General features: G+C 36.8%; 1 protein-coding gene across 1 annotated transcript in view; it reads left to right on the top strand.

The window, feature by feature from the left end:
- Positions 1–8,424: 8,424 nt before the first annotated feature.
- eif6 (eukaryotic translation initiation factor 6) overlaps positions 8,425–23,783 on the top strand; it is a 31,126-nt gene continuing 15,767 nt past the window's right edge. The window contains exons 1-3 of the mRNA XM_039735073.1: positions 8,425–8,561; positions 10,397–10,536; positions 13,688–13,773. Coding sequence (XP_039591007.1) covers positions 10,430–10,536; positions 13,688–13,773 — 193 coding nt within the window. The 5' untranslated portion in view covers positions 8,425–8,561; positions 10,397–10,429. The remainder of the gene's footprint in view (positions 8,562–10,396; positions 10,537–13,687; positions 13,774–23,783) is intronic.

The raw sequence follows: 23,783 nt of genomic DNA, 5'->3' as shown, positions 1-23,783 counted from the left end.
AGAACATAAACATTATAAATACAGTTTTTTACAATTGTTTAAGCACTATTTTGAAAACATTCAAAACCATATACTAATTCATAAAAACTCAATTTTGTCATTGTATGGCACATACACTGTTCATTAAAAATCAATTTGTTTGAACCAGTTACGCACTGCAATTGGCAATGTAAAACACTTTTAACACTTCTACTTTTCTAATGATATAGTTTGGGCTCAATTCTTTTTAGGTACATTGTTAGTGCTGAATATATGAATATATTGATGACAGCAAGCAAGTCCATAGTGCATACTGAGGAATGTTTATTTCTCTCCAAAATCAGGCATCAGTCAAAACATCCATAAATGTGCACTCTGCACAGAAAATGAGAACATAATAAATTCCACACAAAACAAGTATAGTACATACTATGTAAACACAACAAAAAATTGTGAGGACAAAAAAAAAAGAAAACCTAAGCATCATACATCCATCCATCCATTATCCAACCCGTTATATCCTAACTTCAGGGTCACGGGGGTCTGCTGGACCCAATCCCAGCCAACACAGGGCGAAGGCAGGAAACAAACCCTGGGCAGGGCGCCTGCCAACCGCAGGGCGCGCGTGTACGCACACACACACACACTAGGGACAATTTAGAATTGCCAATGCACCTAACCTGCATGTCTCTGGACTGTGGGAGGAAACCAGAGTACCTGGAGGAAACCCACGCAGACACGGGGAAAACATGCAAACTCCACACAGGGAGGACCAGGGAAGCCAACCCGGGTCTCCTAACTGCGAGGCAGCAGCACTACGCCCACCCACAATGCCACCATGCTGCCCAAGCATCATGCAATATGATACAATTTATTTTTACATAGCCCAAAATCACACAAGAAGTGTCACAATGGGCTTTAACAACCCCGCCTTTTGATAGCCCCCCAGCCTTGACTCTCTAAGAAGACAAAGAAAAACTCCCAAAAAAAACCCTTGTAGGGAAAAAAATGGAAGAAACCTTGGGAAAGGCACTTCAAAGAGAGACCACTTTCCAGGTAGGTTGGGCGTGCAGTGGGTGTCAAAAAGAAGGGGGTCAATAGACTATAATACACAGAACAGAACAAATGTTCTTCACCTTGTTGGATATGGCCACAGGACCATATCTACATCACAGGCTATTTTCTCTCTTGTAAGACAACAATGGAAACATCTTCTTTTATGGTGAATCCATCCCTACACAGACCCAGCATAAACTTGGTCACATGCTTCCTCCATGGCTTAAATCAGCAGAATTTCTGGTATAGGGCTGGAGATCATAAACCTCTTCAGTGGGATTCGGGAAGGGACAGTATGATGGGAGGTATTGCACTAAAAGTTGTGGATGTTGATGAAACCATTTCTCGACCACAGGACATCGGTGGAAAGGTACTTTATCCCAGATGGCAATGTATCTACTCTGCCTCCATTTGGCCTTCAGCTGTAACAATGTTGTGTATTCTATCCAAAATTTCGAGTATGTGAGCTGTGTTGTAAGGACCAAGGTTGGAATGGCGGTGGAGGACTCCATTCTGTGTAATGGCAAGACCACACTGGCCCTGGACATTCACAATAGCTCTGTGGCCAATGATGTTTTTCCCTCTCCTTTTTACTTTTGTGAGATTGAACCCAGCTTCATCTATGAATATAAATTCATGTAGTATTGTATCAGCATCCATTTACATCCATCCATCCATTATCCAACCCGCTATATCCTAACTACAGGGTGACGGGGTATGCTGGAGCCAATCCCAGCCAACACAGGGCGCAAGGCCAGAGCACCCAGAGGAAACCCACGCAGACATGGGGAGAACATGCAAACTCCACACAGGGAGGATGCGGGAAGTGAACCCAGGTCTCCTAACTGCGAGGCACCAGTGCTACCACTGTGCCACCGTGCCTCCCTCCATTTACATTATTCTCTAAATAAAGACAGAATTGTGCAGTTCAGTACATCACTACTATAAACATACATGTTACTGTAAAATTAAAGTGTATTATGTGCATAGTACTGAAGTGTTCAATACTTACCTCCACATGCCGCAGGTCTTCTACCTTCTCAGAATTCCTTTCATATGACACTCTTTCATATGTAAATTATGTTTTTAAAGATTTTCCCCAGGGTTGATAATGATACCTGATGAATATTGTTGAAAACTGTTGTCATTGTGGAGATGTTCTTGAATTTCTCTGAGGTGTATAGTGCTACTGGCCAAAACCATGTATATTATTACTCCCTCATGTTCTGCTGAGAATATAGAGCTCCTATGGAGACAAATCAAAATACATCTCAGTTGCCACAAAGTACTGGTGCAGTACATGTAGTTGGCATTGTAGAAAAATTGTAGAGAAAAGTTGTTTTTCACCTCTGCTCCCATCTAAATGTCTGAAATACTTATGCAACAGTATATCTGCTGAGATTAGGCCTAACTCTTTGTCCAGCCTCTCTCAACGTCAAATCATGGTTCACACCATGGTCGACTACCGTTGCTCTAATCTCGTTCAATAAATTTGGTCCTTGTCTTCCCTGTCCATATCCTCCTTCAGGTCGACCTTGACCTCTCTCTCTTCCTCTACCTACCACTTCTCCTCTGCGGGGTCTCCCTCTCATTCTCACTCTCCCTTTTCCTCTCACTTCCATTTTGGTTGAAAACAAGTAAACTCACCTGTTCCCTTTCTATAATGCTTACACCCGATTGGTGAATTTAAAATTAAACACCTCTTTGTCCTCACGCCTGATGATCATATCTAATCAGTTGGTTCATAAGTCTGGTATTTTGGAAGGTCGTGCCTTGAAATGGCAAAGAAGTGATGTTAAATTTAAGTGTCTAATGCAGAGAAATGTGTTTAGTATTTTGCAAAATATTTTGTGTAATGTTTCGCAAACAGTGTGAGATTGAGAATGTGTGTATAATTGCACAGATCTGGGCTAATGTTTTGCTCCTCGAGTGCGTGTGTTATCAATTGTAAAAAACTATAAGCAAAAGGTTATCTTGGCTTAGACAACAATAGAAACAAATACTGCTCAGAGAGTTACAGTAAGTGATGAGAATAAGAGTAGGAAGAGGAGGAGGACAAAGTCATGGAATTAGAAAAAAGAGAGCCATCATGAATGAAATCCAGGCCACCCTTGTTGATCATGTGGTCGGCCATTGTCTGACTATGAGGGAGACTGCTCAGGTTCGAAATTGGTTCCTCAACTATTCACAACATTTGATGCTGTATCTCCCACCATATTAAACATTCCTAAACCCCACTGAGGAATTTCTCTCTTTATGGAAGTGGTAGGCATATGATGGGCAGCCCTACAGATGCATTTCCCTTCTCCAGGCAATGGAGGAGGTTTGTGGGGATATAGATGAGGGTCATGCCAAGGGATGGATATGTCCTACCGGACAAATACTTCCCCTGCTTAGCAGAAAGAACATCACTTGCAAAGTATAGTAGATGAGGTGCTATGGTGAAATCTAAATAGAAGACACAATGCAGGCTAATTTTATTTTTATTATTACATGATTGTATTCAACTTGCTTTCCCTGTTTGTCTGGGTCAATTTTTGTAATCAATTATTTATTTGCTTTTACCGAACCGATTTTCTTCAAACTTTTTATGCATGCTGATCTCTGGTGACAATGCAATATTTCATTTGTTTTGACCCGGAATCTGTATGTTAATTATGTCAAATTAAAATTTCTCATTTTCTTATATTATACTTTTAGTGATTACATATGTATATAGTGCTTGTAGCCTACACACATATATATGAAAAAATAGTGGTGTTGGTCAAGTGATTAGCGTTTTGGACTTTTGATCAAACGGTCAAAGGTTCAAAACCAACGTGGACAAATTAATTAAAAGAAAATAATATTTTAAATAATTTATATTGAAGTTTTGTCAAATTATTTCAATATGAATGTTAAGCAGCATTGATCAAGTGCTTAGTATGGTTGATGGTTTGAGAATAGTCTACACAAACTAATTTTTAAATTTAAATTATACCATTTTTTCATATTTATATACAGACCTGGTGAAATACAATACTTTTTTCAGTTATTTGCTGATATTCATAAAGTGGATAAAGTGTTGGTCTTTTCTAAAAAAGATTAAAGGTTTGATTCTGCAATAGGCAAATGCACATTTTAATTGAATTAAAGTAATTCTTTTATAGGTGTCCCACAATTTTATTTTAGTCAATAATGACCAACAAAATCTTACTACAAGAAAAAAAAATATGTGTTACTTTTCAGTGCATTTTTGAATAAAATCATGGATGGATATATATCTATACTAATAAAAGGCAAAGCCCTCACTCACTCACTCACTCACTCACTCACTGACTCATCACTAATTCTCCAACTTCCCGTGTAGGTAGAAGGCTGAAATTTGGCAGGCTCATTCCTTACAGCTTACTTACAAAAGTTGGGCAAGTTTCATTTCGAAATTCTACGCTTAATGGTCATAACTGGAACCTATGTTTTCATCCATATACTATAATAGACTTCTGCTCGATGGCCGTGGGAGGCGGAGTTACGCCTCCCACGTAATTTAGTGCCTGCCCATATAAGGCCGCCCATCAGCGGCAATCCAATAGAAACACTGCCGCTAAATATTCACGGGTGAAGGACTGTGCTTATGCAGACGAAGATGAGATGGTCAGGGTGGTGTTTGGCACAAACTCAGCGAAACTGCGAGAGAAATTTTTAAGTGCCGGGTCTTAGCTAACATTAAATACAGCCGTGGACATCGCATGAGATCGCACCAGCACAGCTGGGAACCTTCGATGCATGTACACCGAGCGGCTCACGTGAACTGACACAGTGCACAGACAAAAAGCAACAGTTCCAAAGAGTGCTGAACAAAAACCGAATTACACAATTGAGAAGGCAGCAAAAAAAGAAGCGTCTGACACATACAGGCATATTCATAACTGCAGCTACTGCGGAAACAAAGCACACGGTGGAAAAAGTCAATGACCACTAAAGGAAGACAGTGTAAAAAAACCCGTGCATGCAGTGTGTCACGTCTCAGATAAAGAGGAAGACGAGCTGTTTATTGATGCAGTAAGAAATGAATCGATGAATGAAACCTGTTATCTTTACAACGATTGACAAACACGGAATGTAACTTGAATACAACACATCCTACATATACGAACCTGATTGAAAGAAATAATGATAATCAAATCTTTGATGACCTCAACACTCATAACACTCACAAAACAATTACTGGATATTGACAATCATATTACGTTATTTTTAAAATGTTCCCTTTTCTTTTTCATAACTTCTTTAACACACTACTTCTCCGCTGCGAAGCCCCGATCTACAGTACATACTCCCAAATAGACAAACCACACGCCGTGGCGCAATGGAAGAGGCTTCACCTCTAGCGCCGAGGTTCGATGCCCGAGAGGGGGTGCACTGAGTATGTACACCTGATGACCCCAAAATTAGGGCGAAACACGTGTTGCGTACTCTTTGCATTATTTCACAGTAAAACTATTTCAATATATATATACATACATATATATACACACACATACATATACAGTATATCAGCGTTTCCCGATTCATTTTACCCTCGCATCCCCTTGGTTTGAGACGTATGAAAAAATATGCGGTTAACGCAGAAAGACAGATCACCAATTGAAGCTTTATGAATAATGGATACTTTATTTGCCATCAATTATTGTTTTGGTAAAGTCATACTCAGTGTAATCATTAGATTAACGGTAAAAAAGTAAGAGTGAGGGGAGGGTAACTTATTGAGGCACGCAGGCGAAACCACAATAGCATGCAAGCTCGATGTAGTGCGCGTCAACTCGATCTGAATTGCGCGATCACATTCAAAAAAATATATCTTTTCAAGTTATATTTAGTTGACACAAATATCTTTGCTTGGAATGTAAGGCAAATTTACTCTTTACATTTCAATGGTGAAGAAAAATTTATGCAATGATGCCTACGTTTAACTTACATTCTTACCAATGACATTTCTGTTGACTAAATATAAATTCCTTCTATTTAAAATTTAAATAGACCTTGAACAGATACGATAGTTCATAATATCCACGCAGACTTGCACGTAAGAGTGGGAGTCATCCGTTTTAACAAGCAGCGTATTGCACTGATACGAAATAGCCTGCCCATTTAATTATTTAGGAATGGATAAATAAATTAAGATTTTGTACAAATGTTTTTCATTTTTCTTCCTTCATGGATTCTGGCACCCCCAGCAACAGTTGCTCGCACCCCAAAGAGTGTATATATATATATATATAAACTGTATATATATATATATAAAACTGCTCAAAAAAATTAAAGGAACACTTTGAAAACACATCAGATCTCAATGGGAAAAAGAAATCCTCCTGGATATTTATACTGATATAGACTGGGTAATGTGTTAGGAACGAAAGGATGCCACATCGTTTGATGGAAATGAAAATGATCAACCTACAGAGCCCTGAATTCAAAGACGCCCCAAAAACATCTAGCTACTCCCCATTCTGTAGGCTGTAGCGATATATACTTATGCTGCAGCAAGGACAATCTCTGATATGGCGTCTGGCAGGACTGCTGTAGGAAAACTTTTATTAGGAGTCTGGTCCCTGACAACACCTTTTACAATGTGTACATTTCTTTCCCTTGTTTGCAGCACCCTTCAGAAAAATTGACTAGTAATGTTGACCTGACACTTTTTATGAGTGTTAAAGCTAAAATGAAGTGATTTGTCCATAATTTGGAATTATTTTATTCTTAATTGATGCAAACTTCTGTGCTCATTTTGTTCAGTGCATGAAAGATCAGGTAACAGCACGATGCCTCAGTAACTTTAGGTCAGCGATGCGGATGACCATTAATTGACCTTTTTACACAATAACATAGGCCCATATCCAGTGGGCTATAAAAAACAAATTCAGGTAAAAGCAGCCATAGGATTTTATTTATGAAAAGATAAGGCTCCAGTTGAAACTGTGCACAGCAACAAGGGTTTTTTGTAAAAATGATTAACACCCAAGACAACAGATATGTCATCCCCTCTAGCAATTATTTTTCCCAAGTTGCACTGTCTTTACTTTATTCCAAATTGAATTGAGTTTAAAAAAGTCACTTTATGCAGCACAACTGATTTGTAGGTATGTAGAACTATGGAAAATGTGTGAGTATAAAGTTTCATTATATTGATGAGGAATTTATTTTACACAAAGGGCAGATGCTTGCAATACTGTGTGTCTTTCTTTATAATGCTTTCATCAAGAAAGGGGCACATCTGCTTAAAGACCAATTCTGGAGCAGACACCAGAGTTTTGGAGGCATTATTTAACAGAGTGCTATACTGCTTAAGGCTTTGGACTTCAGACCTTGATGTTATAGGTTCAAATCCTGCTACTGACACTGTGTGACCATGAGCAAGTCACATCACCTGCCTGCCCTACAACAGGAAAAATGAAATAAGTGCAACCAATTGTATCTCAAATTGTGTACATCGCCTTGCATAAAGGCTTCAGATTTATAATAATCTAAATACTTCTTGAGCTTGCTATACATTAGTGCATTTAATGTGTTTACATACCTGTATAATGGAACAATCAGGTTGTGTTTATATTCACTTTTTAATCTTACACTGCTGGTATTTAGGATGATATTATGTACTTTAATTTTTATATACACATGTAACTTCTGTTTTCATAATACAACGCAAAACAAATTTAAAATTCCCACATTTTTTCGCATTTTACATTTTTGAGTTATAAGTGGTGGGAATGGCTGTTTTTTTGTGAAAATAAGTTTGAGTTATACAGTACTTACATTTTATTAGTACTATTTGATTATGATTTGCTGTATTACAAAACAGTAACACATTTTAAATACATGTTCTATATCTTCATTGTAAAAATAAAAAAAGAATGTTAAACATTACGTTTTTGTTTTTTTAATGAATTCACCATTTACCAATTTCACATTAACAAATGTTTAAGTGGTTCCCAGTAAAATGAAGGTTCTAATATACTGTATATATACAGAATACAGTAAATGCATTTGGTAAAGCTAAATGACATTTTTCAATGCTGAGCGAATAACAGAAGTTAATAATCGCAATTACAATACCAAAGGTAATAATCGTCACCCCTAGAAAATGCAACCTCGAATTCACACAACGGAACTCGCACTTAGTATCAAAAGATCAGTTCAGATAAGCCCATCAACCCTCTCAGAGACCATAGGAGGATCAAGAATCGAATCCACTTAACTGGACATGTAAATAAGACATGACAAATTTTAAAAACGCTAGACCCTGCAACTGCACCCTTTATCGATCAATTCAATTAATTTTCTGCGTAACTACTTGTACTATATCTTAGGAGCAGTATCCCGGAAGCACATATTAGATGTTCCGGGCTAGAATGGCGGCTGTGAAAGCGACACCGCCTCTATCTTGGTTACGAAATACGTCACGTCACCATCGGCGCGGAAGTAGACACGTGGGGCAGCTTGAGAGTGAGAAGAGAAGCGAAGCAGATACATATAGACGGATAAGTAACGTAAGTAAAGTTGGGAGAAAGTAGGTTAGTTGAAGGTGGGCCGGGAATAATGTGAATTTAAATGGGCAAGTTTCCATTTGAACTCTTCACCTTTTTTTGTTTTGTTTATCCTTACTGTTGAAATATCCCCAAGGCCTGGCCTGTTGTAACTTCATCTGGCTGTGCTTGAGATTTTTGAGATTTAACTGCTTCAAACTAGAGGTCTTCGGCAGTGACGACAGAAAAATAGTTCAAGTAAAGACAAATATTACTATATAAGGGCTGATCACAGAAAGATCGGCAGAAAGCGAAGTTCATGAGTACCTGAGATTTATGATTGCGGTGGAGTAGATTTTACGGCGTTCCTGATTGTCCTTGCATTCCATTTTATTTAGTCAGCTCTTGGAATATACGTGACCGCTGTCATTCTTATATAACTCATTTGATACTAACTACAGTTTTAACGATTTTAATTTTCTATTTTTGTTAGAAGTTTGTGATAATTTGACATACAGACGGACTGGTCATTATGGTGGGTCCCCAAATCAGCTTAAATGTAAAGAGCCATTATTAGTTTGTGCCCTGCTTAATCCCCCTCCACCCAACTTTACGTACATTTTCAGGTTTGAAGATAACACAACCAGCTTTCGTTTAATTGCCAGAAGCGATGAAACGGTCACATCCAAAGATGTTAAGGTCCTGGTAGCACCTTCCACAAAATCACATAAATTGTCGCTATCCTCGGCAAGCATTGTGAAGGCCATCCTGCCTTTTATATTCCCGAATGTCTAATATGGTCCAATTTACCTAGTGCAGTACCAACGAGTACTTTCTAATAATCTACCGATGTGCAATAAAAAGTTTATATACCAGATGTGTCACTGTCTCTTGGAGAATTACTTAAACTTGATTGCAAAATGGGATCTTGAAAAGAGTCTGCCATAACTGAAGGCAGGGTGAATCATAAGCAAGAAGCACAATGTCCTTGCACATGTGCATAGTTTGTCTTCTTCCATCTAGTAATAGTACAAAAGTAGAAAAAATACAGATTATGTCCCTTATAGCGGTAATAAGTCTTTTGGACACCACATCTCGTGAATGCACTGATCAGTTAATGTTATTGATATATAGTATCATAGTACAGATTAATTGTATTATTTTTAATTTATGATTAATTCAGCAATTTTTTTAACTTGATTATACTGTAAATGTTCACAAAATTATTAATTCCTCCGACTTTGAGCAGTTTTAACTTGTATATGAGGTAATGTTATGCAATTGAAATTAGGCGTGAACTACTGTTCACGACTGTAATCAAAATCTCTTTAGTTATATAAGATGTTGAATAAACATAATACAAAAATATTTTTGCCAATAATTACTTTAATTATTGTTTTTATTATATTGGTCCTGTGATGTTTAATTATTGTTAAAATACATTTGTAATGGGTAAATAAGAATAGTAGAAAATGGATAAGAAACACTATTTGGGCTCCTTTATACCAATAGCATTATACCTATATGATGCCTTACTGGGACTGTAACCGTGAAGTCAGAAGTTTTCTTTCCTCATGTTTTTTTTTTAATTTTAATCATTCTGATGTATGTTTGAGGGAGGGTTGTCTTTTGTCATAACATAAGTATTTATTTAGCTACTGTAAAAGCCATATCTATCTATCTATCTATCATTAAACAAAAATGCTTGGTGTAGGAAGAAAAAATGTAAATAAAACAATGAAATGATGCAACAATTTGCTAATACTGCTAAAGCAATATTCTCATTCACAAAGTTTTGAAAGCACATATGTTTTATGTTAGGTGGTTTTGTAATCATTTTTATTCCGTTTGTCTTTCAGTCCCAGGAATAGATTGTGACACAGTGTAGACCAATGGCAACCCGCGCCTCTTTTGAAAACAACAATGAAATTGGCTGCTTTGCCAAACTTACTAACACCTACTGCTTAGTGGCCATTGGTGGGTCAGAAAACTTTTACAGGTAGGTTTATTTCCTTATTTTGAGAGTCTAAAGATCGTTCTGCTAAAATAAATTTGAATGTCTAATCTTTGAGCAGACCTAATAGTTATTCATATTAGTAATGCTTTCTGTCATATATGTGTTTTGTGACTTCATCTATTTTAATTGCCTTTTTCTGATTGTGTTTATATTGCAGTGACCCAACCTTCTTGTTCATAACTGCTTATTATACTACCCAAACATTGGTCCATACTGCTGTTAATTAAGTTGTGTGTTGCTTGGCACTAAATGTAATAAATTGGTTTACATAACTCTTAGATCTGCACTGCTTAAATTAGCCAAAGAAAAAAAAAACATGAGTTAAAGGAATAATACACCTGAAAGTGTTTTTTTAATCTGCTACTTGCCTTGTGTCACTTTTTGTTTGTAGTGATGATTGAGAAAAACTGTTAATCTTTTGTTTTTTTTGGAGAACAGTGATAACAGAATTACTGATATAGTAGGTATTGATGGGGACCAACACTGCTGAACAGCTGGTTGGGTCTGGTTGGGGGAGTTGCAGCACCCACTACACGACAAAAGATCTCGAGATCCTTGTTGGCAACCCCCCAGGCAGACATGCGGTCCAGTCCCACACTCCAGAATTTACCCTCTTTCTGCCACAGCCAAGTGTTACATTGGCCTGGTCCAACCACTTGAGGATCCTGCGCGCCGGATCACCCTCGGAGAATCGTGCCACATGGCCGTAGTGCCTCATTATGACTGCCTCATTTGGGACTCCACGAGTAACCGCTCATTCGACTCAAAAGTCAAACCAGCGGTACCCAAAGATTCTCCAAAGAGACACAGTACCAAAGGAGTCCGGTCTTTGTCTAAGGTCACTGGATAGCGTCCATGTCTTACAACCATATAGCAAGATAGGAAGCACCAGGACTCTATAAAGACTTGGACCTTTGTCCTTTTGCATAGATATTGAATGCGCCACACACCCCTTTCCAGTGACCTCATGTCCCCCTCCCACACCCCCCCTCCCCGCTCTCCCAATCTGTCTACTGACTTCATAGGATGAGTCACCAGAGAAATGAATATCATTGCTGAGGTAAGTAAACCTCTCGATAAGATCGACACTCTCTCCGCAGACAGACAAACTGCTGATGGCCGCAAAGGCTGCTAAGAAACTCTGCTGATATTTACATTTGCGTTTCATGAGAACCGTCAGTGCCAGGACGCGGTCGATGGTAGACTTCTTGGGTGCAAAATGACTGCTCCGGTCGCTGGTAGGTGAGCAGGTGATCACGGATCCTATTGAGGGTGACCCTAGCAAGTACCTTACCCGGCACCAAGAGCAGTTTTATCCCCCTGTAGTTGCTGCAATCCAGGTGATCACCCTTCCTTGATGCCAGTCTCCCAAATGGAAGCAAAGATTGCTTGCAGTGCCAGGAGGACAGCCTTACCACCAGCCTGGAGAAGTTTACCCCAGATACCTTTATCCCTGCAGCCTTCCCTACCCTCCTCTGGTTCAGAGATTAGTAATAGGTAATAGGTAGATTGCCCAGAGGGGACTGGGCGGTCTCTTGGTCTGGAACCCCTACAGATTTTATTTTTTTCTCCAGCCTTTGGAGTTTTTTGTTTTTCTGTCCACCCTGGCCATCGGACCTTACTCTTATTCTATGTTAATTAATGTTGACTTATGTTTATCTTTTATTGTGTCTTCTATTTCTCTATTCATTTTGTAAAGCACTTTGAGCTACATTTTTTTTGTATGAATATGTGCTATATAAATAAATGTTGATTGATTGATTGACCTGTTTAATCTCAGTGAAAATTGAGGGTTCACAGCTAATTGGAGGATCAGCCTCAATAATAAAGTATCTATCTATCTTGTACCCAGAGATGTACAGCATCCAAGCCGGAGGATCAGCTTTAAAGCAGCAGAACAGCAAACACAATGTCCATGGGAGGGAAAAAAACCTTAAGTTAATCATGTTGCATAATTCACATTTCGGGTACCCAGTCGTATGCTCCAAAATCCTAAATTGTCTGTTTTAGCCAAAATATTGTTATACAAACCACTTCCAGAAAATTTGCTCTTGCATGATGTGTGCATTAAAACAGAATTAGTCAGCTTTTGAATCTTCAAATCAAGCACTTGTTCATGTTTCAGCCCACCACACTTTTGTTCTTAAGATAATTTTTTTGGGCATCATTCATTCAACAATATCTTAGCAAAAATATATGTTTGGGACATAGTGAGCATGCAGCTGGATATTTGACATGTTGATTATGTGACATGAGTAGTCTGTGATTTTTTTTTAATGGATATTTTACATTTTTTGCTGTTAAGAGATGGTCCCTGTTAACACCTATTTTAACAAGAATTTTGTTATCACCATTCTCCATAAAAATGTGAGATTAACAATTTTTCTTGGTCATAACTGCAAACAACATGGGTTAAATAACAGATTAAAAAATGTTCATTTTTGGTTGAATATTCTTTTAATGTTACGATTAGATATAAAACTGTTACTTAGTAACTGGTGACTACACTGTAGCCTAATTATTATCTATAAATATTCAGCTTCTGCCCATTAATTTCCTTCTGCTAAATAAGACTACATTTATATATCAAAAGTACCTGTCATTGTTCAATGAGCATTTGTAGGAAATACTGTAATAGTATGAATTTGTCATTACTTACTGGCATGTTGGATGTCAGGGAAAATATTGCTTAAATAGTCTTAGTTAGGGGTGAGTAGTTAATTTCTGATGAACAGCTGGGAATAGGAAAAATATGATTTGTTTTGAAGCATTTGCGTTTTTTTTTTTTTTTGTTTGTTTGTTTGTTTTTTTAACCTGAATGTGTTTTTACACAAATAAGTGACTTGAATTAAATAGAAGACACTTGTTACAGTTTTAATTTTTTTTATTCTGAAAGTAAAACCATGAATGGAGATAAAAGTCAAAAAGTCATTTGATTAAGCATATTGTTAATTAAGGGGCATGAATTGTACAGCTTCAAGAGATTGATTAAAACATAAATCGGAGGATTCTGCCATATGTCAGGCCTCTGTTTGGCAACTTCCACTCTAGTATTATCAAATGGCAGAGAAGGCAATGGGTAATCCCTCTGGAGAGCTGTATCAATAATAAAGACGTATTCTTTTTGTGCCAGCGTCTTTGAAGGGGAGCTGTCAGAAACCATCCCTGTAGTACATGCCTCCATAGCAGGGTGCCGGATTATTGGAAGAATGTGTATAGGTGAGTCTTTAAAAATCTTTGTATGCAATTCTGACTCCTTGGAGGCCTCTGAATATTTATACAGATTAGGTAACGGTAGCAGGTATTGGTGGTCATTTTTTGTCATTAATTTTGAACAGACACTCAAACAAATCCTTATTTAGGACAAGTCTAACTTAACATTTTACATGTATGAAAAATAATTAAAGTGATCTAGTTAAATCTTTTAATATTTAATATGTGTTTATTTTGCTTTATTTTTGTGCTTTGTACTTTAACTTATAGGCCCATGTTTCCGATGATTAAAATACATTAGTTAGCATTTTGTTTTTGTTTTTTTTTTTTTTTGTTTTTTTAAATTGTTGTATAGTAAAAGCACACTAAAAATGCAGTTTAAAAACTAATTGAAATACCACAAACTGTTCGGTGACTGAACCCTGCCGATATTGGCAGGAAAATCACAAGCACCAACAACTCCCAGTGTAAAACAAACTAATACACTCCTTCACAATGAGGTACATTCAACACACCAATGACACGTGTCAAGTGTGTGACACAAATTGCAGGCACAGGAAGCATTGACTGCTTCCTCCCCAATCTTTCACACTGCATGCAAAACAAAGTTATACACACAGTTTTAGCATGAAAAATAATCTGTGACCTCAGGTTAGCATCAAGCTGAAAGCTGGAGCCATTTCACTAAGACCGCAGACAGTGCTACACATACCAAAGCATAAGATCAGCCTAAACATCTGCAGGAAGTGCAAGAATAAACAATTTACAGTGTAGAACACATACGCTGAACACATACAGTATCTCGTTATTTTTTTATATCCAGGTAAGGCTGTATTGATAATGCCTCTCAGAAAAAGTGCATGTGTTTAAATTTTCTGAAAAAAATAATTCAAAAACTGACTTGTGCAATGTTGGCAATCACTGCCTGTTAAGATGTTATACCACACTTAACAATAACTCTGAAATGCACTACCTCATGTTTTTAAAAGAATCAGCGCTGTTGTGCTCCTGAATATCACTATTGATTTCCCACTACAAGTAAACAATCAGTGTGAACTGCTTTTTGAAGTAACCAAAGTAAAGACGGACTTTACAATAATAAAAAAAAAACAACAACAACAAACATATTACATTATGGATCTAGGCCAGGATGGAACACCATGAACTTGCTTTCTCTATAGCTCATGGGGATGCTCTTCTTTTAGAATGTGATAGAAACAGGCAGAAGATGGTGCTGTTCTAGTGAGTAAAACCATTAGTACCTTTATTTGTTTGTTCATTTATTTGATGGAAAGAATTTATTCAAACCCACTGTATAACTCGCCAATTTTTGCCTTTTATGACAGCTGTTTTTTAACTACTTTTTTTGCTTTGAATGAATCAACTTTAAGACTACTTTATAACATTACTGAATACCTGGTGATGCCTTCCAACTGTAAATGTTTTCCTTGGTCTATGTGCCCAAATGTTTTCTAATAGAACACAAGTTAAACGATACAATATACGAGCAGAGAATGACATCCCACAGCTTCCTCAAGTTAATAAGTACTTCCTCATTGCTTTTACACTTGACCAGCACCATTACTGTATAACATTAGAGAACTTCAGACTTTTGATTTAATATTTTGCCAAATCCTTGTAGTGTTTCATCTTTTTTTAAAAAAAAATTCATTTTGGACTTACATATTACACCACCTCTAGGTACTGTTTACATTATTTTTATTTGATGACCATACAAATTCATACACAGTATCAACAACTCTTTGCCATCTTTGAGAGTCTCTATTGATACTCTCCCAGGACATGGTACTTGTGTGTTTATTATTATATTAGTGGACTTCGCCCTTTTCAGTTCCCTTTTTATTTGCAGACAAGAGGTACTTGTATTCCACTAGTATTTGTTATTTGTCTATAGATGAGCAGAAGTGTGTTTTTTAGAAGAAAAAAAAAAACTGAAATGAATGTGTTACAAGAGTGATATAGTACCATGTTTTGTTAAAGCATCCCATATTAGGATTGCCAATACAAGCTGAGTATGCCTTTTGTTTTTCTGATTATATTTCTGATCCCATTACAGTTTAGCATAATCTTGTTCTTTATTTTCTTTGTTTCTTTTTTGGAGGGTAGTGTGCACCCAGGCATCCAGTCCAGGCAGAGTCCTAGAGCAAGTTTTTTTAAAAATCATGAATTTATAAGGTCAACTGATTGCACTTTGATGTTCGACCACTCTTAAGTGTATTATTTCCTGTAATAGTATAGCATTGCTATGGTGGCAGTAAAGAACAAAAAGACAGTGAGCCGTCAGTGACGTTCAGGCTTTAAATTTTCCATGAGGGAGTTAGGAGAAACTTTTATAGCAAACAGCAAAGAAAAAAAAAATACAAAAGCAACAGGCTCTGTGCTGCTGAGCAGTAGCATGCAGATTAGCACCACACCATCACAGTTTAGGACAATCTGGACTGTCTCTGCTCCTCCCATATATCCATGGTGGAACAGATCAATGAGAACCTGAACTAACCTGTATTAATTAGTACAGCAGTTCTTACAAATGATATATCTTTCTATATATTTTCTTTACAGTTTAGTTCATGTAGATGTCTAATGAGAACAGACATGTTTCAAAATGGTGTACATTTTTGTTTTGAAGAGGTTAAAAAGTTGGATAAACATTTTACATTTTTTCAGGCATCATGTTTTAAGGCTGCTTAGTTATCCAAAAAGTATTTTGCGACCATGAACTTATAGGTATGTTTGTTACTGTTCATTTAAATTAATTTTTCATTTTATATGTGTTTTTCATAACACTGATTATGTAATTTATTTTCAGTGTAATCTTTACACTTCCCAATTTCCTTATTAATCAAATGTGAGAGCATGAATGGACTCTCTGTGACAGTCAGGGTTGGCTCCATGCTTCTGTTTGCCTTTGCATCTGGATTATTGATACAATAACCACGATGAGCTGGGCAAATGAGAATACGCACATGCTGCAAGGTGTAGGTGCAAAAGTGAATAGGGTTTTATTACAAAAAAGATCAAAGTGTCCAAATTAAAGTGCAGTGCTCCATCCACTATAAATGAATAGTCCAATAAAACAAAGTGCTGGTGGAGGTAGAACATATCTGGGTTCTTATAGGTATTGGTCATTACACAATATATATACTCAGCAAAAAAAGAAACGTCCCTTTTTCAGGACTGTGTATTTCAACAATAATGTTTTAAAAATCCAAATAACTTTACAGATCTTCATTGTAAAGGGTTTAAACAATGTTTTCTATGCATGTTCAATTAACCATAATCAATTAATTAACATGCACCTGTGGAATGGTCGTTAAGACCTTAACAGCTTACAGAAAGTAAGCATTTAAGGTGACAGTTCTAAAAACGCAGGACACTAAAGAGACTTGTCTACCGACTGTGAAAAACACCCAAAGAAAGATGCCCAGGGTCCCTGCTCATCTGCGTGAACGTGCATTAGGCATGCTGCAGGGAGGCATGAGGACTGCTGATGTGGCTAGGGCAATAAATTGCCATGTCCGCACTGTGAGATGCCTAAGACAGCGCTACAGGGAGACCGGAAGGACAGCTGATCATCCTCGCAGTGGAAGAGCCAGGATCTCAATCCTATTGAGCACGTCTGGGACCTGTTGGATCGCAGGGTGAGGGCTAGGGCCATTCCCCCCAGAAATGTCCAGGAACGTGCTGGTGCCTTGGTGGAAGAGTGGGGTAACATCTCACAGCAAGAACTGACAAATCTGGTCCAGTCCATGAGGAGGAGATGCACTGCAGTACTTCAAGCAGCTGGTGGCCACACCAGATACTGACTGGTACTTCATTCAGGGACACATTGTGAAACATTTTTAGTTTATGTCTTATGGTGTTGACTCTTTTAGTGTTCATACAAATATTTACACATTAAGTTTACTGAAAGTAAAAACAGTTGAAAGTCAGAGGACGTTTCTTTTTTTGCTGAGTACATATATGTACATATTGTAAAAAGTGCACAATGAGAACACAGCTTGAGCGAGTCTTCAGTTTGAGAAGATTCTTTGGGCCATTTTGATCCACATTTGATGCCTTTCAGTGCAGGAATCCTTCTCACCCATGCAGTGGACAGGAACCTTCTCATATTGTTTAGTATGGCCCACCGTTTTTACATTTTTTTTTTAGTTTGATTCTGGCAGTTGCCGCACTCGGAGAAGCAAAGTGTCTAAATATTATTATTCGGCACATTTCTCTTTTTCTATGAGGAGCAAGTTATCTCCTAGCATCTGCTGCAGGCCTTGGGCATTTCTTTGGTAAGTCAAAGGCTTCCAAATGGGTCCTACAGGGAGGTTAAGATATGCTGTACCTGTTGCTGTGTAAGCAGAGTAATGAATTCTCAAAGAGAATAGTTACAGTTGAAGTCAGACATTTACGTACACTTACAGTGAACTCTTTAAAACTCACTTTATAACCCCCTTCACAGATTTTATACTAACAAACTATAAATATGGCATATCATCTACATTATGCAGGGTAAAAGTAATTTTTTTCCAGTAATGTTCACAGAGTATTTGTTTTTATTGACTATATCACAGTTCCAGTGCATCACAAGTTTTTATACACTTTAACTGTGCCTTTAAACAGCTTGGAACATTCCAGAAACTGATGTCAAACCGTTAAGCAATTAGACAATTAGCTTTTGGTAGTCAGCCCAATTGGAGTCAATAAGTGGATGTATGTTAAGGCCTACCATAAACCTCACTGCAGCTTTACTTGACATAATGGAAATATCAAAAGAAATGAACCGAGACCTTGCAAAAAAGTGTGGACCTCCACAAATCTGGATCATCCGTGGGAACAATTTACAAATGCTCGAAGGTTCTACATTTATCTATACAAACAATAATATGCAAGTATAAACACCTTGGGAACACACAGTTGGCATACCACTCAGGATGGAGATGCATTCTGTCTCCTAGAGAAGAATGTACTTTGACATGAAAAGTACAAATCAATCCCAGGACCTTGTGAAGATGCTGGAGGAAAGAGGTAGACAAGTATCTATATGCACAGCTAAATGAGTGCTATTTTAACATAACCTGAAAGTGTGCTCAACAAGAAAGAAGCCACTGCTCCAAAACTGCCATAAAAAAAGCCAGATTGCACTTTGCAATGGCACATGAGGACAAAAATCTTACATTCTGGAGAAAAGTCCTCTGGTCTGATGAAGCCAAATCGAACTGTTTGGCCAAAATTATTGTTGTTATGTTTGAAGAAAAAAGGGTTAGACTTGCAAGCCAAAGAAGACCATCCCAACTGTCAAGCATTGAGGTGGGACCATCGTGTTGTGGGGGTACTTTTTTGCATTAGGGACTGGTAATTAGGAAGGAAAATGATGCAGACTTACTGAAGGAATATTTCCAAAGTTCAGCAAGGAAGATCAAATGGCAAATAGGTCTTCCAAATAGACAATGATTCCAAGCATACCTCCAAAGTTGTGGCAAAATAGCTTTAGGACAACAAGTTAATGGTATTGGAGTGGTCATCACAAAACTCTGACCTCAAACTGATTGAAAATATCTGGGCAGAACTTAGACTTCCTTGCTCGCGTAGAATTTTTATGAACCTGTCCCAGTTACACCAGTACTGTCTGAAGGAATGGGCCAGAATTCCAGCAACTTATTGCAAGAAGCTTGTGGAAGGCTACCCAAACTGTTTGGCTTAACTTAAGCAATTTAAAGGCAGTGGTACCAAATATTAACAAAGTGTATGTAAACTTGTGACCCATTTGAATTGTGATACAGTCAATAAAAAGTGAAATACTTTGTCTGTAAACATTGCTGGAAAAAATTACTATGAAGGGGTTATAAAGTAAGTTTTAAAAGAATTCACCCGAAGTGTATGTGTGGTGTAATATTTCTCTTTTTCTTAATTGACACACTCAGTAATGATTTTCACCAATAATTTAAGATCTGTTTGCTTGTGTTCCTAGCAGTGTTGTTAAGTAGATTGATCTATGGGCAAAAGAATATGTTACAGAGCCTGCAGTTCATTCAGAGATTTCCATAATTGAGTGGTTAATTTTTGAAGGTGCAGATGCGTGGCCAATAGGCTGTGCACAGATGCATTTCATTTGCCTTTTCCTTTAGAATGTCCGCTCCACAGGCTTTTTTGTTTTAGTGGACAGTGTAGTATGAAATTTTGTTTTTCTGTTTTGTGTTGCCATCTAGTCTTTGCTTAATATGTTTATATTTTTTCATTGCATTATTACTGTTAGTAATTTTTTAAATGTTATATTTATATAATGTTTATAGATGTATGTACACTTTTTTCTGTTATTTTATACTGTTTTGTGTTTTATAGTAAGTATGAGTGCCAAAATCTGCATAACATTGAACTTCTAAATGGGAAGTATACTACAGAAAAATTAGTGTTTTTATAGTGTTCTTTACTGTGCTTTGAAATAATGTACGTTATCAAATTAATGATGTAGATTATTTTAGATATTTGTGTTCAAGACATTGACTGCTGTCTTTAATTTCTGAAATGTATGTAGATTTGGTAAAAGGCATATGCACTTTTTTATTGGGAATATTGAACTTTAAATTACTTATGCACATTTAGACAGTTGCTGACTGCCTTGATTTATTATTTATGTGAATCATTAGTAGCTCTTTATGATGGTAATATAAAGAAATTTCCAGGAAACATAAAACTTATTTTCTTCAGTTTTCTTAAATCTGTTTGAAAATCAATGGGTAAGTCCTCTAACTTTGAAAGGAAACAATATTTGCATTGGTGAAGAGAATTAGAGCAAAATCTCACTGGCTGTGAGCATTTGTAACAAATTCCTGAACCATTGCACTTTAACAGTTGATTCCAGAATGCCTAGTAATGATCAATTCTGTATTTCATTGTACTTTCTAAAGAAGATACTTGTTTTAGAAAAATCATATTGGTTGAATTTTAAATGTGTAAATTAGGAGAACATTCTTAAAACTGAACAATCACAATGATGGTTCCACTTCAGATGAGGAAGAAATAAAGCAAGTAGCATCAGACAAGGGAACCATCATGTGTTTACATAGAATAACTCAGAAAGAAATGAGATAGCACAAATTTTTTCTTGACACAATATTCATAGCTAGCATAAGTAGATTATCTTCTAATTCTGTGTGGCTGTAAGATAATTATTTATCCTATTGCATATTGGAAATGTGTTTATATTCTTAGTTTTTGTAACGGAGAAATTGTACATTTTTATCGAAATATGTTTATATGTCAGAGGTTTTGCCTTAGTATGATCACACACAGAGGTCACCAGTAACAGAAAGCAGTGCTAAAGAAAGGTCTGTATCCGCTATATGTGTGTCCATGCTGCTATAGGCTATTAAAAATGCATTTAGAACTAGTGATCCTGCAGTCAATTCGCCACCAACGTAAATCAGTCGATTTTTCACTACAAAAGCTTGTCTGTTATCAGTAAACTTGCAGATCACAAAAAGCAATTTTTTTACCATATGCTTTTCTAAGCTTCACAGTAATTTAGTTGCAGTGCTCTTTCATGAGAGGTATAATGGTAGTTTAGGGAGTGTATGTCTTTCTTTTTTTTCAGCGATTTCCTTTAAACGGAGAAAGGCAGACTTTCTAATGCTCTTTCTCTTTCTGGTAATATCAGCCTTTATATTAAAGAAAGTGGGAGTAATAAATTGAGAAAAAGGACTCGGATGAGTCAACCTGTGCAGTTAGACAGATGGCAAGAAAAGCTACTTTAATGAATTCAGACCTTTTTATTGTCCTTTAATTAAGGGTAAGCAGGTTTGTGTGAAGTATAGCAGCTTACATTTTCAATTAGAAAAATTAAGAGATAAAGAATATGAAATTGCTGCTTAGTAAACAATAGTAGTGTGAGCTTAACAGTAAAGTTTGTCTATTTTACTAGTAAAATTGTTGAGCAACTTAGCCTTGTATCTTCTTAGTACATAGTTTATGAACATTTGATAGATTGGAGGCTTTTTTAAAGGTTGGTACTGTGTGTGTTATTTTTGTGTGTGTTGTACAATAAGTTAATGCATAATTAAAATTGTAATCCATATTTATAAGTACGCCTGAAGATTTAGGAATGTCTACCTGGTATACTGGAAAAAACATATTTACTATAAAAAATTCTGTAGTACAATTAATGATTACAAATGATTAAAATCTGTAAGTGCATTTATATGTACATTTTAATGTTGGCTGCCAATAATTAATTGAATCAAGGTGTGAGATATATATATATATATATATATATATATATATATATATGTGTTACCATCAATGTGTGAAATTAGGCATTGTATAGAATTCTGTGTAATGCCTAGATATTTACATACAATGCCTAGGGAAAGTATATAAATAACATGAATATTGCGTTACCATAAAGTGTCAGAATGCATAGAAATATATCATAACTTTTTGCAGCATGATATTTCACCCACTATATGGCTGAAGGATACTGTCCCAAGAATTATTCTGGCTTAACACTGTAAAGTAGATCATTACTTTCACCCCGAGTTTGACTCAGTCTTTATAATAACATAGAATTCTGAGGCCAAGCCACACTGGGGATTAATGCTAAGTAGGTTAAGGGTGAGCCTCATGCTCTGATGTTACCATGTCAACAATTATACCTCTTCTCTGTAAACTACCTCATCATTGTTGGTGGTCAGGCTTAATGATGGTGATTTCATCAGCAAATGTAATTGTGTAGTTGAAATTTGATTTGAACAAGCAGTCATTGGTGAAAAACCTGAGCAGAAGAGGGGTTTGATACAATATCCGGTGATGTGGATGGTGTGATGCTACTTATATATGATAGTTTTGTATTTAATGAGAGGATTAATCTATTGTTGCATTTTCCCTTAAGAGTTGTAGAAGTGTTCAGCACCTGCACTTGGTGAGAAGTGCTATGCCAGAACAAGGAATTTTCTACTATTGTATTGTATAGGGTGGTCTAGATCTAATTATGCAATTTTCGTTACGCTATAACTTAAGTTTATTACATAGAAAATCACCTGGAAAATCACGGACCCTCGTGAAGTGTGTGAACTGACGACATGAAGAATCGTCTTTACGCCGAACTGGAATTGTCCCCGCATAAATCAAAGTCATCCAGACGACCTGGATCTGCATATTAGATCTGGACCACCCTGTATTTCTGAGGTGACAGTGATAGACTGGCCAGCTAACTGTTTGAAGAGGATTACTTGTGTTCTGTTTTGTATGTTGTATTTACCCTATTTTCTGACACATTTTTTTTTCTTGTCTTATGGAATCATGGTTGAAGGACTGTCAACAAACTAGGTCTGTCAAAGCCCATTGAGGCATTCCTTGTATGATTTTGGGCTTTATAAGAAAAACATTGTTTCTGATGTTGTTCCAGTGCACATATGCAAGTTATGTAAGTCAGTAAATCCAAAATCCCATTTGAGGAATTTGGTGGTCAGCTTTGATGGTATAATAGGTTTCAATCCTGAGTTGTGGTCTATAAAGTGGTCATTGGCGTAGCAATGTTTGTTGTCAGGATGTGCCAGAATTGTGTTAAGGAACATGGCATCTGTTGTGGAGCAATAGTGATGATATACAAAATTAAATTGACTTGGAATGTCTTGAATATTATATTTAACGAGTTCCAGCAGTAGTCCTCAAGCACTTCACTATTGGAGTGAATGCTATTGGCCAATAGTCAGACAGTGACCTTTTGTTTTCTTAGCCACAGGGATAATTGTTGTTCTTTTGAAGCAGGTGGAGAGCGCACAATCTTTCGGTGAAATATTAAAAATGTTACTGAAAACATCAGTAATTTGGTAATTGGTAGCTTTGAATTTTTAAAACAGGCCCTTAAATTCCATCAATATCAAATGTCTTATGGAGATTACTTTTTACGTCTTCTTTATGTCATGCACAGAAATGAATAGTATGAAGCTGCAGGCAATTGAATAGCAGGGAGCAGGTAAAGTGGACATAGAAAAACTTAAGTTTTTCAAGGA

This window comes from Polypterus senegalus, chromosome 14 (assembly GCF_016835505.1).
Source record: "Polypterus senegalus isolate Bchr_013 chromosome 14, ASM1683550v1, whole genome shotgun sequence".
Taxonomy (NCBI): Eukaryota; Metazoa; Chordata; class Cladistia; order Polypteriformes; family Polypteridae; genus Polypterus; species Polypterus senegalus.
Note: the sequence above shows the minus strand (reverse complement) of the source record. Positions and strands in the feature narration are given on the sequence as shown.